Source organism: Triturus cristatus, chromosome 12, assembly GCF_964204655.1.
Source record: "Triturus cristatus chromosome 12, aTriCri1.1, whole genome shotgun sequence".
NCBI lineage: Eukaryota > Metazoa > Chordata > Amphibia > Caudata > Salamandridae > Triturus > Triturus cristatus.
In genome coordinates this window covers 422,228,115-422,246,642 of record NC_140595.1, presented here as the reverse complement: position 1 = coordinate 422,246,642, position 18,528 = coordinate 422,228,115, and the positions used below count along the sequence as shown (strand labels likewise).

General features: G+C 40.8%; 1 protein-coding gene across 2 annotated transcripts in view; it reads right to left on the bottom strand.

The window, feature by feature from the left end:
• Positions 1 to 18,528, bottom strand: part of LOC146776048 (fatty acyl-CoA hydrolase precursor, medium chain-like) — a 289,608-nt gene that overhangs the window by 256,850 nt on the left and 14,230 nt on the right. For both annotated transcript variants that reach the window (XM_085639390.1, XM_085639389.1), the window contains exon 3: positions 3,824 to 4,028. In XM_085639390.1, coding sequence (XP_085495516.1) covers positions 3,824 to 4,028 — 205 coding nt within the window. The remainder of the gene's footprint in view (positions 1 to 3,823; positions 4,029 to 18,528) is intronic.

Sequence of the window (18,528 nt, the reverse complement as noted above, 5' to 3'; positions counted from 1 at the left end):
ACTATTACTTGTTGTTGTAGTAACTTTATTCGATATAAAAATATCATAAAAGTAGAAACATGCTAAAAACATTTTTTTTTTTTAAAAGTGAATAAAAAAGAACAGGAACCCACTACAACATTGGGTTCTCCTTGTATACAGCATAAAATTTGACAATATCAAGTACAGCATAATTCATTAACATCGAGGGACAGGGTACAAAAGATAAAAGAATCATGAAGAGGGGGGGAATTAGGGCTGTAGATGGTGTTACTTTACAAACTAAAAGCTAGGCGATGGCTAAAGGGATAAGAATTATTCTCAGAATTTATTTAGTGCTTCTTGAGAAGTTTCTGCCTAATCCTCCAGGCTACCCCCAGAAACTTTGCGGTCCCGATTATGACGCTAGGGACTGTCGTCTCATAAGTTAGAATGCGCAGGGCCACCCTATGTGACCTACAGCCCAGATTAGCACATACGGGTTTCGACCATCTAGATCTGGGTTGTTTGTATGCCTGGCATGCAAACAAGAAGTGGCCGATGGATTCCGAGGGGGAGGCACAACCTGGACAACCTATATCACCCCCCTTCCCACCTTTCCACCCTGTTAGAAAATCATGAAGTGGTAATGTGCCATATCTTAATATAAGGTAGAGTGACCTGTCGCTAGGCGATTCAATGATGTCTAAAAAAGCCTCTAATCTGGAAGCGGGTTTGGCATCCAGAAATTTTTCAGTGAGGATGCCTCTCTGGGACTGCAGAGTAATAGCGGTGACCCAATCCCAGTAAATGTTTTTAACAATGGGCTTGGAGGGTGGTTGCTGATTCTCCCAGGAGTCGCCCAAGCCCAGCTCCAGCACCAGTTTTTGTAAATTGGATACGCACGGGATCTTATGACAGGCTCCGAGATGTAATATATCGTATATCGTATATCGGCATAGGTCCGGGGACCTCCTGAGCCTCACCCAGTACAATAGGGGACACAGCCTAGCCACATCATTTATGGGATATCTGCCAAGATCGCTACAGAGAGGGACAAGTGGGGTAGACAGAGGGAGCGAGACTATGTCTCTAAAAAACTTATTTTCGGATTTGGTCATCTCTGTTAGATTTTCGAATCCCCAAAGCTCCGCCCCGTAGAGAGATGCAGATAGCGCCTTCCCCTGGTATACCTTGGTTGCTGCAGCTGTAGGCCGACTATATGACAGTCTCTGATGTCTAGCAATAGCTCCTGCGGCTTGCTTGTGATTTAGGAGCATTTTGGATATGTGAGGTGCCCATTTCAACTTATTATTAATCCTCACCCCAAGATAGTCGAAGGCTGACACGAGCTCCAGATTACAATTATCGACCTTGATGTTATTTTTAAATCTTTTAGAAGGGGACATGGCCATTAGCTTGGTCTTTGATGTATTGATCTTCAAGCCCCTGATGTTACAAAACTCGGTAAAGCGGGACAGCAATTTTTGAAGACCTATGGGGCTCTTTGAAATCAGCAGCGTGTCGTCTGCAAAAAGCAGAGAGGGAGATTTTTCATAAGCCTGGGCAAAGCACTACGCTACGCTCGCGTAGTTTGCGAAGTTCGCGCTACTTCGCACTACGCGAACTGCACGTAGCACAGTGCGAACACGCATAGCGTAGTGTTGCGTAGTGCTGCGGTCATTTTTTGCTTGCTTGCATCCTCAACGTCAAGTTGGAGACCGCGAGCAAGCAAAATGACATCCCGGCGAGACCTTTTCCTTGTTCGCGATTTTTTGCTTGCTTGCGTCCTCAACATCAAGTTGGGGATCGCGAGCATGGAAAATAAACCTCCCGGCGAGATTCCCAACGCGAGGAGGTCAGGTTTCTCATTGCGAGGGGTCGCGTATGCTCGCGACCGCTCGCGATGAGAAACTACCAGTTCGCGTTGAGAAAGCTGCCGCTCGAGTAAAAATCTACTTGAGCAGCAGAAAACTACAGCTCGCACTGTGCAAGATTCTATTTTCAATGATTGCACAGTGCCGGTTGCTTGTCCGCACTGTGCAATCATTGATAACAACATCTTGCACAGTGCGAACCTGTTACTATGCAGTTCGCGAAGTGCTACGCGTAGCTCGCGTAGTGCGAACTTCACTTTGCGTAGCTTCGCGAAGTGCTACTTTGCGAACTACGCCCACCCTTAATTTTTCACCGCTCAAGACTGGGGCGTCGACCCCATCATTTCTCAAGTAGTCTGCCACCCCATTTATAAAGAGAGAGAACAGGGTCGGCGCCAAAACACAGCCCTGGCGGACCCCTCGCATCACTGCTATTCTCTCGGTCAACTGAGCCTGGTGCCCCCATCTTACTCTCGCGAAGTTGCCTTCGTGGAGCCTTTTGAGAAGGTCCAAAATTAAGGGGGGAATGCTCAGATCTGCCAGGACTTGCCACAACTTTGGCCGAGGTACCAGGTCAAAAGCTGTTTTGAGGTCGATAAAAGCCAGGTATAAGCTGCCCTTTTCGATGGTAACAGATTTCCAGTAGATAGTGCAAAATCTGAAAACCTGGTCGATCGTTCAGACCCCTTGCCTGAATCCGGCCTGGAAATGTGAGAGAATACCATCCTCATCAATCCAGGCCTTAATCCTGGTCAGGAGGACCCTGACCACCACTTTTTGAATCACATCAATTAGACTGATTGGTCTGTAGTTGGCATGGTCCTCTCGATCACCTTTTTTAAAGATAGGCACCACCTCCGCCCCCTTCCAGGATTCTGGTAGCGGGGACCCTGACGCTATATTATTCAATGTTAATAAAATAAACTCGGCCCAGAGTTCCCTGCCATAAAGAAGGAGGTCTCCAGGGAGACCGTCGGGTCCCGCTGCCTTACCCGAAGCTATCGTGTTAGTTGCTAATTGGATCTCAGTCAGACCAAACTGGCCCTCCTTGTGTACCATTTAAAAATAGAAACATTTAAATATAGGCAATGAATATATGCTAAGATCCTTTCAGATGTTCTGACATTGATATTTTCACTATCTTAAATGAAAACAAAGCCACATATTAACCTAATCATTAACAAGTGCATATTTACAAAAGGAATTGATTTCTTTTTATATTTTGGTTGGTTTTCTTCCCAGGTTAGTTTGCAAAAACACAATCATTAGTTCCTTTAATGGGCATTCTTATCCCTTCACATACATGCATGATAACTTGTAGTTCCTTATGTTGGTGTTTTGAAGGGTACTGACAATGCAGCAAAGCAATATGTGACATAAACAAGAGATTGTATCTTACTGTAAGCCCCGTGTCAGTGCCTTACATTCTTTTCTAGATTCCATTTAAAATCTGCTGTGCCCTTAACAGCTGTTAGCCCTCTGATGATACGTACAATGCTAATTTTGACACGTCTTCTCTTTCCCCTCATCTGCTATTGTCATGTATCAGCTGCTCTCCTATAATGTCTGTGGTACGTATGTATTGCTTTGAATGCACACATCCATACACACCAATATAGTGACTTTAAAAACCTTTCGCTGGGTACTGAACACTTCCTCTTGTAGGGCGGGAAGCTAGGGGCTGCTTCGGGGTGGTTACTTTTAGCCTTGTTGGAAGAAAAGGAGTATGAACAGATACCTGCTTTTGCAACAGTAGTTTCTATAAACAACATGGGAAATAGGGAAAGATTACAAGTGTGCTCTCTTTGTATCTTAAATTACTCTACAACTTCCTTCTATATCTCTTGTAATTACCTCCTTCACCCCTAGACTTCCAAACTTCTACCCTATATTTTGCACTCTTCAAATGTTGTTGCCCTCCACTTGCCTAAATGAATATTGTCCACTGTAATGCTGTGCAACAAAAAACACAAAAGTGATTTTCTCACAGTGGCGGGTAAGAAGATGCATCTCTGAGATTGTTCCAGGGTTCTGGAGACTGCGGTGGAGAAAATCGTAGTTGTCCTATGGGGGGCTTTGCAAAAGGAATTCCAAGATAGGCCTCGATCTCTTGGGGTGATCCTTTAACGCTGAATAGTTTTCCCTGGAGTTGTCCATATTTGGTGGTAACTAGAGGCTTCATCTTCTCTAGTCCTGTTAACAATTAAAAAAAAGATGTTGAGGTAAGCAAAAATATTAAACAACTATTCCATTCACACAGTCTTGACATTCAAGAATGTCTATCCAATGATATATTAGTGTTATGTGAAAAGATGTATGTTATTGTCCTGGAAGACTATTTGTTCATTCAAAATCTTTATGATGATATCTTCCGTCAATAGGTTGCATAAGTTCCTGACAAGGCTCGTTAAGTGGAGAACTGTTTGGAAAAGCCTTCCCTGCAAACATGTTTCAATAAATTTTCCAAATGAAGGACAATCCGGGGTTGTGAAATCCCGCAATAAAATGCTAGCTGTAGTTTTTATTCCGGGACCAAATAGATCAGTTGTTTGTCTTTTATCAAGAGTTACCACTCATGCTCCCAGTGTTCTTCCACCCTCTCAAACTTCCTTAGTTTTGTTTAGGTTGGTCATAAATCCCTTTTGTTATGTCGCTGTCATCCTCTAAGCTACATTATTGCTTTAAGCATGCCACTTTGCTATTTTTCAGAACTTTTCACTCCTATATAAATCTTCTGTAGTACCTTTAACCAGCCAAATTCAATCCCAATCCTCCTTGTCTATTTTTCTTTGTGCTGCTTTAAAGTCCCATTGTATGCTGTTGTGTCATGCTTTCTCTTCATGTAATAGACATAGCAAAGACAGAAACAAGTCTTGCCAATGAGACCTCTTGGCTTTCCAATGCTTATATCGGTAACTAGACATAATATCGAAAAAAAAATATCGAGTAGCCAGAATATCGAGTTTTAAATATCGAATGGACAGAATATCGACTTGCAAAAATATAGTGGTGAAGAATATCGAAAAACAGGTAAGAAATATCGATTGCAATAATATAGAAGTAAGTAATATCGACAGTCATAATATAGTTGTTAAAAATATCGAATTTTTTATAGTGTTTTAAGTGTTAGTATATGTGTTAAAAGTATGTATTATTATTGGAATGTATGTTAGAATATTTTTAAATTATTGAATTTTATGTTTTTTTATTTTTTTGTAATTTAATTCCGTAGCGGGTTGTGGGTTTATAGGGGAGTAGGGTGGGAAGTAATTTAATTATAGTACATTAAATAATAATTTTTAGGAATTATTAATAATTTTTAATTTAATTTTGCGTTTTACTTCTGTAGCGGGTTGTGGGTTTATAGGGGAATAGGGTGGGAAGTAATTTAATTATAGATTATTAAATAATAATTTATAGGAATTATTAATTCTTTTTAATTTAATTTTGCGTTTTACTTCTGTAGCGGGTAGTGGGTTTAAAGGGGAATAGGGTGGGAAGTAATTTAATTGTTATTAGTTAATTATTAATTGGTATTGCAAATTAATTGGTTGTTGATTAATTATTAATTGGTAAATAATTAGTATTAATTGGTAATTAATTTGTATTAATTGTTTAATTGATAATTATGTTAATTGTATTCATTTAATATTTGTAGCGGGCAGTGTGTTTATAGGGGAATATGGGGGCAAGTAATATAATTGTAAATAAATAATTATTTAATTTATTTGTGTATATTGTTAATTAATATATCTTTAATTTAATTTTGCATTTTACTTCTGTAGCGGGTTGTGGGTTTATAGGGGAATAGGGTGGGAAGTAATTTAATTGTTATTAGTTAATTATTAATTGGTATTGCAAATTAATTGGTTGTTGATTAATTATTAATTGGTAAATAATTAGTATTAATTGGTAATTAATTAGTATTAATAGGTAAATTGATAATTATGTTAATTGTATTCAATTAATATTTGTAGTGGGTATTGTGTTTATACGGGAATATGGTGGGAAGTAATATAATTGGAAAAAAATAATTATTTAAATAATTTGTGTATATCCTTAATTAATATATTATAAATTAATTATTAATTGGTATTATTTGCATTTATTAATGTTTGTTATTGAAAAACAATTGTTTGTTAATTAATTATTAATTGTTAATTAATTAAACAAAAATGTATTGGTATTAATAAATAATCAATTCTTGTGTGATTGGTAATTAATTGTAATACTTGTTTTTGTATTAATAATTAATTAATTTAAAAATAAAAATACATTTATTATTTTCTCTACTATTGCACTTACTTGAGTGGGAATAGTAATTTTTACCCCTACGCTATCCAACGCTTTCCCTACTGTTGCAGTCACTGGAGTGGGAATAGTAAATTTGACACTCCCGCTATCCAACGCTTTCCCTACTGTTGCACTCTCTGGAGTGGGAATAGTAATTTTTACCCCTACGCTATCCAACGCTTTCCCTACTGTTGCACTCACTGGAGTGGGAATAGTAAATGTTACCCTCCCGCTATCCAACGCTTTCCCTACTGTTGCACTCTCTGGAGTGGGAATAGTAATTTTTACCCTCCCGCTATCCAACGCTTTCCCTACTGTTGCACTCTCTGGAGTGGGAATAGTAATTTTTACCCCTACGCTATCCAACGCTTTCCCTACTGTTGCACTCACTGGAGTGGGAATAGTAAATGTTACCCTCCCGCTATCCAATGCTTTCCCTACTGTTGCACTCTCTGGAGTGGGAATAGTAATTTTTACCCTCCCGCTATCCAACGCTTTCCCTACTGTTGCACTCTCTGGAGTGGGAATAGTAATTTTTACCCCTACGCTATCCAACGCTTTTCCTACTGTTGCACTCACTGGAGTGGGAATAGTAAATGTTACCCTCCCGCTATCCAACGCTTTTCCTACTGTTGCACTCTCTGGAGTGGGAATAGTAATTTTTACCCCTACGCTATCCAACGCTTTCCCTACTGTTGCACTCACTGGAGTGGGAATAGTAAATGTTACCCTCCCGCTATCCAACGCTTTCCCTACTGTTGCACTCTCTGGAGTGGGAATAGTAATTTTTACCCCTACGCTATCCAATGTTTTCCCTATTATTGCACTCTCTGGAGTGGGAATAGTAATTTTTACCCTCCCGCTATCCAACGCTTTCCCTACTGTTGCACTCTCTGGAGTGGGAATAGTAATTTTTACCCTCCCGCTATCCAACGCTTTCCCTACTGTTGCACTCTCTGGAGTGGGAATAGCAATTTTTACCCCTACGCTATCCAACGCTTTCCCTACTGTTGCACTCACTGGAGTGGGAATAGTAAATGTTACCCTCCCGCTATCCAATGCTTTCTCTACTGTTGCACTCTCTGGAGTGGGAATAGTAATTTTTACCCTCCCGCTATCCAACGCTTTCCCTATTGTTGCATTCTCTGGAGTGGGAATAGTAATTTTTACCCTCCCGCTATGCAACGCTTTCCCTACTATTGCACTTACTGGAGTGGTAATAGTAAATTTTACGCGCCCGCTATCCTACACAGAAAATATAGAATATTTTTAATTAATATCACGTTAAGATATATGTATTAAATTTTTTTTTTTACTTACTTTAATTATTCATTAAGTTTACTGTTATTTAAGTATTTTTAAGTATGTGTCAGTTAATTATATGTATTATTTAATTAATTTAACATTACTTTTAAAACATTTAAAAAATTCGATATTTTGACTGACTATATTATTTACAACGATATTTTGGATTCGATATTTTTGTAATTTCCTGTTTGGAGATAGGACTTCGATATTTTGGCATTCTATATTTTGGCATCGATATTTTTGTAAGTCTATATTTTTGTAGTCGATATTATGTCAGTGATCCAAGAATATCACAGGCAACTGCTGTTCATGCATGTATATGCTGTGGCCATATTAATATGGTTTATCTTTCATTTGAAGACATGTGATTCATAGTTGGCCATTGAGATTGCATGCACATGCATGGCGGCCATCCGAGAATGGATTAAAATGCATTTAATGATAACTGCCTGCTGAAGCAATTTAATGCTATTATGGAATTTGGTGCAGAAAAGTCTTTAAAAAGTTTGCAATGTGCCAAGACACACCCTTGGCCTCCTGCATTGCCATGAGTCAAGGGGATGTAACCCAGACCTACTTGCAAGAGGTAAAGAGAAATGGTGATAAAATGTCGCAAAAGATTATATTGCCTGAGCGTGAATGTACACTTTTTTGGTGGTGTAGCATTCTTTTAATTAAAATGCAGTGCAACCACTTAAGTCGGGCCTTTGTTGAATAATTTAATAAAACTGTGAACTGTGAACATTATATTGTCAAAATCATTTTTAAAACAGCTAATGGGTGTAATTTTGAAACTGTAACTTTACCGTTCTTTCCCAATTATTAACAAATTAGACATACTTACAATATGTGATACTCTTTTTTAGGCCAGTGACAGTCATATAAAGATTGGCGAATGTTTGTCAACATTGAGCATGTGGTTGTCAGAATGCTAATGGATTATAAATAAATATATGATAATGAAAAGTGAGGAATGGATTTATTTTCATTGATTACAGTGAGTTGTAAGGTTTTGGTGAGTGTCTCTGTTATTCTTTCTGGAAGAAAAAGTTTAATTTTGCATTGCATTGAAATCCCTTTGAACCAATGTGCAACCTCTACTAAAGCGAGAAGATGGCAAGAAAATACTGCCACAGAATGTGCCCTTTTTTGCACACAATTAAGCAAAATTACCATTATACTGGTGTAATTGCATGTATACTATGACTCCACGTCACGTAATTATTCACCTTTGGCAGCCAAAAGTTTGTGCAAGCTCACACGAACAAGGTGATTAATCAGAACGCATCACTGTTGTTTGTGGGGTTTTTGTGCTTCTTTTTTTTTTTAGCAAAAATGCACCCCTGTGAGGACATATTTTGTGCTAAAAGTAGCATCGACATTCTGTTTTTTACATTTTACGTAATTATGTATAATTTTCACGTCAGTTTTCTAAAATTTATTAATATTACACAAAAGCGAATTACACAAATTTCGCACACCCTACACATAATGCAGTCAATCCTGCTGCAAGTGATTAATTATGTGGCTATAAATGGCAAAGTGGTTTTGGCTGTAACTCATTAAAGCGCAGCTTGACTGAGCTACGCAGGCAGTCCCATCACTTATGACAATAGAGCGTAAAGAAAATCTATTGGCACCCCTCCTTAGGCCCATATTCTGAGTGCCCCTGGTGATCCTAATGAGGCTTGTAATAGAAGTTACTCTCTCCATTGGAATTACACGTTTTTGGTGTTTCAGCTGTTGGGTTTGCCTGCTGAAAGCAGGTAAATTCCATGGGGGAACCTCAGGGAGAAAACATGCAGAAATCCACACAAAAACACCAATTCTGCATGCATTCTGCAAAAAGCATGAAAGGGGGTATGTTTCTGCCTCACCTTTATCCACCCCCTCCCTGCCCCCACCTTCCCCCTAGGAAATACTGATGTCCGTTATAACTAACTCTGATGGAGGAGTGTGGATAAGTGAGTGAATTTTGGGAGACAATCCACCACACCCATAACAAGGCCCTAAAATCTTGTTCACGAAGTGTGGGTATAAATTACATATATTGTTTCCCATTTTACCAAAATTATTCTGCTCATTTAGTTTGAGTTCAGGAACACCTATGTGATAAAATGTTCAATTTTAGTCCTTGAGGAGTGCTGTGTTTTATTATTCCTTATCTTTGGGTAATCTTATTGGTCATGTTTCTATTTCTCAATAAATCTGCAACTTTCCTGTGATACTTCTGCTAGTGATCTGGTATATATTTCCTTCTGATTTGCAGGATGTTAACTATGATGATAAGTTCTCTTTGTTCTTGCTGGGTAGACAGAGGAAGGTTCTGTGCTCAGGTGATTGGTTAAGGGGATTGTGCCACTTGTCTAGCAGAGGTGATCCTATTTAGGTCAACATTCAGAAGGGAAGTTTGTGTACTTATTTATTTAAACCATTTTATATAGTGGTAATATGTCACATAATGGCTGCTTCAGATCACTTAAGAAAGGGAATACCTGGTAGCAGAATATGGCTCTGATTGCACGTATGGTGGAGCAGTATCCCAGAGAGAGGGCTACGAGGGGAACTTATTGAGTATCCTATTAAACATTAATTTATATCCTCGCAAAATTTAATCCACCTCCTCTTGGGTAGCCAGACCACTTAGTACAGCCGGTGCCATGCTCTCCTTATTGAACCATTCTACCAAATATTTGAACAGGTGATTATAAAGTGTTGCATAATAATGTTAAAGGATCTGCCAGGACATATATTCTAATTTTAGAAGCACACCATGCCTGTTAGTAACTGATTTGTCAAACCACCACAAGCAAATGACCTTCCAGAAATCATATGAGAACCCTTGATGCTACCCAACTTTGATGTTACCCTACTACCACTCTACTTTACTTATATCCATTTGGAACAATAATCCACTAGTAGGATATTATGATATTTGCCCTTCCTCTAAACACTAAAGCGATCGATTATTACTGAAGTCAACTGCCCCAAACTCTACAAGGACCATCCACTGACTGTATAGGTGATACACTTCACCCTTTCCTGGCAGTTAAAATCTAGCTCTCACACTTCACTATAAACTCCTACCTCAATGTTCTTCATGGATCAATGCAACAATTCTATCATCTACCCCACGCAATGCATTTCAAATGGAATTAATTGAATTCATTAACAGTTAATGAACACTTTCACAATATCAAATTCCAGGAATCTATCCACTGGTAATTTTCTACTTTAGCTGTTTCCAAATTTCATTCTTTGCACTTCCTTCAACCAATCCTCCTACTGTAATGCTAAATCACACAATTTTTTAGCATGTCATCAGCATCTTCCGTAGTGCCAGCCTTTGTTTGCAGCCACTACCTACATACCGACCCAAAGACAAACACCTGCTCACCTTTGCATGACAGTTTTCAGCTCTGTCTAATTCTCCTAAGAAATAGCACCTAAAATGTGAAGCAAGTCGAGCTTTAGGCTAGAGCAGCAGAAGGACCAAAAGTGAACTCAAAACGAAATGTGCAATGGCAGACAGGCAAGTCGGACTTTAAGGTGGAGCAACAATAGGCCCAAAAGTAAGCACAATGTGACAAAATGTGCAGTAGAAAACAGGTAAGTCAGGTTTTAGGAAGGAGAAACGGTAGGTATACATGCCAAAAGACCTGATTCAGTCTCTTCCTCAATAGTAGTCAATGGAATAAAGACATTTGTCAGATTTTGTTTTTAAAATCTCCTACTTTACAGGTTTAAAAGGTTAACCTTTATGAGAGTAGGCCCAAAGGTAAACACAATGAGACAAAAATAAAGAAGCAGACAGGCAATCCATGCTTTAGGACAGAAGAATAGTAGGCCCAAAGTTAAACACAATGGGGCTTATGTACAAGCCCCTTGAGTCGCCGGTGCATCACTTTTAACATGGGGAAAAGTGACGCATTAGCGGCACAAGGGGCCTATAAATAGGCCCCAATGAGACGAACATTGCTACAAAGACCTGCTAAGTCACTTCTTTTATCCCACACCTCAATAGACCCCTTTTTTTCAATCCTTACCTGTGCTACAATGTGCAATGTCCTTAGACTCCTCGTTGCCAAGCAACTGCACAAATTATACCTTGAGACTTTACACTTCATTTAATTAACCAGCGCTTCTAATTTTGGCTACGTATGTGGTTCCGCCAAAGTTGTACTTTTAGAGGCACATATCGTGTTTTTACTTTTAAGCTGTAAAGTGAGTAATGACAACAAATCAATTAGGCATCCTTTTCCCAACCCTAGCAAACTATGTCACCCAGAAGCTATATCAGGGCTGCCATATAATTGTCCCTGTAGGAAGGTGGAGTATTAGGAAGGTGCAGATTATCCCTCTTTTGGTTTGTGCAAGTGCTGTTGTCATAGACACGAGTCTCTTCTTTGTCCTCCTCGATGCAGGTTGATTCAGGACTGCATTTCTGGTGTCAGGGCTGGCCCTTAAATCCTAGATTTTGGGGCTTTAGGGGTGTGGATACAATTGGCCAATGGGCTGTTTGCTCTAGTGGCTAATCCACCCATGAGGTTACCACATTCGCAGGTGAAGGTTACCTTTTCTACCCAGACCCACGATTTCTGCCATAATAGTAGAAGTCTTCCATAACTGTACAGACCAGGAAGCTTACCCTAGAGGTGTGGCTAGCCATTTGGGGTGGGGGGGTATACCTCCTGCATACCTTATTTCTCGCCTGCCCAGGTGCAAATGTTCCTCCTTTGAGAGTCAGCCCTAATACATATCAGAGGCTGTGCTGTCCTTGAAGTTCACCTCCTTGATGTGTCACTTCACTAGCTTTCATGGAAGAGAGCAGGTGTGGCCTCCTTCCTGCCCAGGCCTATGTGCCTGACTCCTGGAGGGATCACACTGCCTGGCAGGAGGTCAGAATCCTGTCTTGGCAGCAGCAAGCATGAGCTGGCAGAAAGAGCACGGAGAAGCTGGGGAGAAAGGTAGTTAACCTTTAAGGTAGCCACCTGGGTGCATGCCACATTGCCCTCAACACAAGAGTTATGTCACGGGTGAGAAGGCACATTGCTTGATATCAAACATAACATATTCAGGCGGTACCATTAAGGGGTTGCCAACGTCGCGTTTGCCCGGATGCCAGTCCATGTTATTCTATGGACAGACTATTACTTTTAGTGCCCTTTTTGGTAAATGCCACTAGAGGGACATATATGCTTGCACTTACAAGCCCACACCTAGAATATAATGTACCCTGCCTCCTGGGCTTTAGTAGGCCTTCTTTAGGGTGAATGATATATAGTAAAAGCAATGCATTAACTTTGCCACACGTGGTGTGGGCAAAGTTGAACTGGAGTAGTTTACACTTTTCCTGCAGTCTGCAATGGCAGACCTGTCAGTAGTTTAATTGGGTTACTCAGAGTGGCACCAACAGCGGGGTAAGCCCTGGGGACCCCTTTACCACCCATGCCCTGGCTAGGAACTTATAAGGGGTTTAAAGTCCTTGTCAGTTGGGGATGCCAATTTACACATAACATGTTTAGGGAGTGAGCACTGGGGTTTGGGCAGCAGACTCCAGTGCACTTTCAGACTCATAACATCAACATTGAAGCAAAAGGTGGGTGGGGGTGAGACTATATAAAAAATAAACTTTCCTATAGACCCCTAATCTCATAACGTCCTTGGGTGCAGTAAAAATACCTAAACCTTCCCTAAACATATTTTGTTCCTATAGTTTGTCAACTTTACATAAGGTAGCATCAAAAGAGAATTGGACTCTTCCCATGCAATATAGCTCTGGCAAATGGTCATACTCCTAAGCATCAAAACAGTATAGCAAAGTGGCTCCTTACTCGTCGTCGCCTACTTTTCCCCAATGTGGCTTTTACTGCTCCTTTTTCCTTAATAGACTTACATGGGACAGTTAAAGAACTCAGGGCCACATGTGCAAAGCTATGTTCTAGTCACAAACAGAACGATAGTATGCACTGAAAGAAGACACAGTGCAAACTTCATAGATCTTTATTGGGTTGGAATGTATTTTCAATGACAGATGTGCAAGAGGGAAGCTGGAAAATATTCAAGAGCACATGCCAAATAAACACAATAATTGTGGAACTCAAGTTTTCAAAAGAGGTGCTAACAACAGTCCTTCAGGTGCATCTGAGGTCCCTTTCCCCTGCCACAGCAACAATTCCTATTTTCAATATGCGTCTAGGATTGTGGTCAATGTGCATCGATCAAACAGTGTGATAATTTGCAACACACACTTTGCCAAAATAACTTTGCTCACAACAGCTGGAGTGTACAGCAGCACCAGTGTGATCCGGTTACTGGAGGCATGGCTTCAAGATTCTGAATGCACTCTTAATTATTCCATGCAATAGGATGACTGCTGTCATACCTCTGTTATTTTTGAGGAGTGACTAAATGGTGTCAGAAGATACTGGTATAAAGGGCAGACGTTCACCTGTATGGCAAGGACAAATGTCATTTTTTAATCTAATCACGTAACTGTGACAAGATGCAATTGATAAATTGGTACACACACATGATATTTTCCCTGTTATCACATGGATCACTGGTGACTTGTATATGATAGACATGGCTGGACTGGCCGTAGCGGGCACTGGGTGTTTCACTGGTGGTCCCCAGGGTGGGGGCTAGTTTTGGACCCTTGGGGGGCCGTTTTTGCTACAATAGCTGCAACATTGCCCCCGTAACAAAAGCATCTACAGTGTTCTCCACATGCACTCATTCCCCCCCCCTCCCCACGACCAGTTCGACTCAATTTCCAGGGCCGGTGTGCATTCCCAGTCAGGCCCTGTTGATAGACTGCAAGTGGTGTTGTTTGAGGAGCAGCTGTTCAAAGGGGCTAAAACGCAGTAAGTGTGGAATCTATGGGAATCTATGCCACCAAGCATGCTTTATGGCTGAAACATACAGCAGCATAGAACTGCTGGGCGACATGTTGCCTGTTCTGCACAGTCTGTGGTTTGATGATGTACTGCTGCATGCAGTTGTTGACGCAAACTTAATATTTGTTGAGACACAGTATGATCACCAAACCATTGCCAGTTATTAATGATTGACAATCAACTTTACTTGATACAATGCAATCCAAATTAGCACTAACCAATGTAAATCCACAATAAGGAGTGAATTGCAAGATGGCTCATTTATCAATGTTCTACTCTTGGTAATTAGGATTTTGTACTCTTCCTCAGTTTATTACTAATTAATGTCAATACTTTCGTGGACCTCATAATCACTTTAAAATACCCATCATGCAGTTTCATGAACATTTCTTCATTTTTACAGGGTTTGTGAATCATTAACAGCTCGAAAAAAATGAAGAAACTTTGTCCTTGGAACGTTGAACTTGGAAGAATGTATAAAACACTTCCATATAAAACTGGGCACTCCTCTTGTTAGCAGCTGCAAAAATCTTAACAACATGTTTGCTTGGACCAGTGATCAAAGCGCATAAAGAAAAGTATGGGAACTATTATCCTGAGTACAATGGGGCCAGGGTCAGCAAGTGTGGGGTCGGAGTTAGAGAAGCAGCTCAAAAGAACAAAATATTCTCTATTTTATAGCCTTTCACCTACAGGTAACTGCATGTATTATACAATACACAAACCTTAAATGAAAAATAAATGCAACTTAAATTTATCTCTGGGAAATGCAGATTTCTGGTAGGTCTGTCAGTGTAACTTTATGGTCATTGATTTGAATCCTGGTCGGTGCTCTGGAGAAATAGTGACATGCATTTTTAATGCCAAGTGGTCCACTGCTGTGATAGTATGCAATTTGAGTATATCTCATAGTTTAAAAAAAATTATTACACACAGTATAAGGTTGCATATATTGCTAATTGGTTGTCGCAAAACGTACAAAATTATTGTTTTAATGCTTACAGTGATTTCAAACGTTATGTTTTTAGTAGGACGCTGCTATCTAAAGGTATGCAGTTCCTCTCATAGTGATGCCAGGGAAAGAAAGTACGCCAAGGTTTCCTTGTTTGTAAATTACAAACTTGGTGGGGTTCGGTGCAGGAAAGAGAGTGGGGAAATTCCTTCTTTCGGAACTAGGGTCCTCACACACCCAGTAAGCTAGGTGTCATGCTTCATCATATGGACCTGCTCCTCGTTGGGTCTGTGCTGCAATACCCAATGGGCACCCATGAAGGGGCTCTTTACCGGAGATCTTTTGTTCCTTACCGCATGTTGTAGTGGGGGTGTGTGGGCCGAAGCGTGTAGATATTGTGCAAGGGTGATTTAAAAAAAGTGGGATAGTCCAAATAAGTCTTTTATTCTGGCTGGCTATCCACCTCGTTAAAATATAAAAAGTGGCTGCCTATCTAACTCTTAGGTTTAGTTTAGGTTATGCTCAACTCTACAGGTCAACATGTTTCATGCCTATTGGTCAGGTTGATCGGTGGCAATTCTTCAGGACCTACTCAGTGAATCTATCTACACAGCGCGGTAGGGTCTAAGTGCTACCTACCACGTGTTCATACTACGAGTCAGGTAATCTGTAGTATCTTCCATTGACCTAAAAAAGGGGGGGTTTGGGGGGAAATACAGAATGGAATCACAGCTGTATCACATGTGTTTAGGTCATTTAGTGTCCATTGCTCTCTCTCCAAACACCACCTGTATAGTGCTTCAATTTGTGCTTAAACGTTGGCAAGTGAAGAACAAAAGAGGGGCCAAATTTAGGACACCCGGAAATGTGACAGATTTAAAAACAGAATCTAAAAGCACAGCCGACTGCACTGGACGGGACCCAGAAGTGACCTTACAATGCTCCGAGTATAGCAGCTCCCCAGCTGCCGTGTACCCAGATGCCACTAATGTCATCTTCCCAGTGTGCACTGCCTATGCAAATGCCCCAGCTTTTCAGGTGCAAACTACCTAGAACTCCTGTATTTTCTTGGATTCATGGCATGAATTTGTACCAGAAATAGGATCGAGCAAACGAAGTTAGGCCCTCGACAAGAGTACTGGGGGAGATTCTGCCCAGGAACACATTTTGATTACGCCATAAAATGGCACAGGAACAATTGTGGTATAGAAGTTCATTTTAGTCTAGTGCAGTGTCTTAAGTGTCCACCCGAACCACTGTACCACCAAAAATAAAGAAAAGTTACAGCAAACTGTTCAGCCTCACAGAGGTCAAGAGGTAGTGTCATGGTTAGCTGCTGTTCAAGGTTGATGTAGTAAAAAATTACCTGAGGCTTCCTGGTGCTCTTCTCATGGAAGCTAGGCATAGCTCCTTGCTACAACCGAGTCCCAGTTTCTTGAAGATGCTGGAAAAGTGATTCATGGTCTCTCCGACAGCTCCCAGTCCTCCAGGGAAAGTTCTTAGGATCCATGTCTCTCTCCAGGCAGGGTCTCCAGAAGGTCCATTGAAGTCCTATCCCAACTGACCAGCTGGTTCTTCCACACACAAAGGAGCTGTTCTTCAGCTTTTGTCACTCTGAGGCTGCGCCGGAGGTCACCCAACTGATGCAATGAGCTGGAGTCCCCTCAGTCCTGTTTAAGGGCAGGTCCCGGCAGAACCCTGTGTCTTCTTAATCTTCGCTAGGTCCTGGAAGGGTTTAATAGCCAGAACGTATGGTGGCACTTTTGTCTTAGTACCTAGCCACAGACTGGTGACATTTCCCTAGCCAGTTTCTGCAGAATTTCTACCACCTGCCGCCCCACTTTTGCAACAATTAGTTTATTGTCTGCCTGCATATTACCCTAATCAGAAGCCAAATACCACTGGTGACTGAACTTCCTTCTCTATCCCAACATATAATTGGGCTTGACTCATATGTGCGACTAGCCCCAATGATGCTATGTTAGCTGACATGCTGCACAGCTTGCATCTAGTGCGGCATGCCTTCTGTGTATTGTGATTCATGAGGGTGTCTACTAGGATTGCCACCAGGACCAGTGAAGGCTTCCTATGCTGCCACTATGAGCATTTGTTACGAGTAACAAAACTATAAGTGAGATAATTTGTTTCCATTTTTCTCTGTAATGTGCAGGCAGCTGGAAAGGGAAATGAGTGAAACAATTGTGTTGAAACACCCAAGAGCTCACTATGGACGAGCTGGCTTTGTTTTTGGGCTACATTTATCTGCAATCTGATTTGTCCAAGAGAGCAAACTAACTTGGAATTGGTTCTTCAATCATAGAGCGAAATGACAGCACAGAACAGCCATTAAAAAACCTGCAAAAGTGAATGTGTCTTTCTTTAACAGTCCGGTGGCCAGTACACTGCACAGCCGATCACAAGGAAAAGAAATACTCCATTCATGCTGAAAGTCGCTCCTGATCCCTGAGCAGTAAGTTGGCTATGTGGTGATGGCACTATTCACATAATTGTATGAGTGGCTGTACTCAGGAAGAACCTGCTTCTAAGAGATCTGCTGCCCTTTGCCTTGAACCAGACCTTCTGCACCCATGACTTTCTGCGCCGATACAGACCCCAAGTGACACGACAAATGTGGCAGCACTTCCTAGTGCGGCTTTCCAGGCAATCCTTGACTTAGATCAGAAGAAATTTTCTGGGCTGAGGTAAATCGACAGAGAAGTGCACGGTTCACGTCAGGGAACCACTCTATACTTTGCAGGGCAAAAAACGGCGAACTGACTACCACAATGTAATGTACCACAGAATATAGGGAAAAAGAGAGAGATCCTTTTTTTTTTTGGGAATTGTGATGCTCCTTCGTACCTCACAACATTATGTAGTACTTCCTATGGTCAAATCTAGATACTAGGTACTGGCACTGTATGTTAGAATGTCCTTTAACATTTTAGCAGAATAAAAAATGGTGGAAGAGCTTGGTTGAAAAATGTAAGATTTTCTCTCAAGTGAGACTCAAAAGATTTAGATAAGCACAATACCTCAAAAAAAGAAATGTGAAGGCCTTTCGCAAAAAGTCTTACACAATATAGTGCATACATTTTGGATGAGCCAAAAACTCTCAGTGAACGTGATGTCAGACAGTAGTCACAGCGCAGGGTTGGCGCCAGTTGCTGTGGTCTCATAAGAGACTTTACCCTGTCCTCAACTCCCTGAAACCTGAGTTAGAGGGGTTGCTATTGTTCGA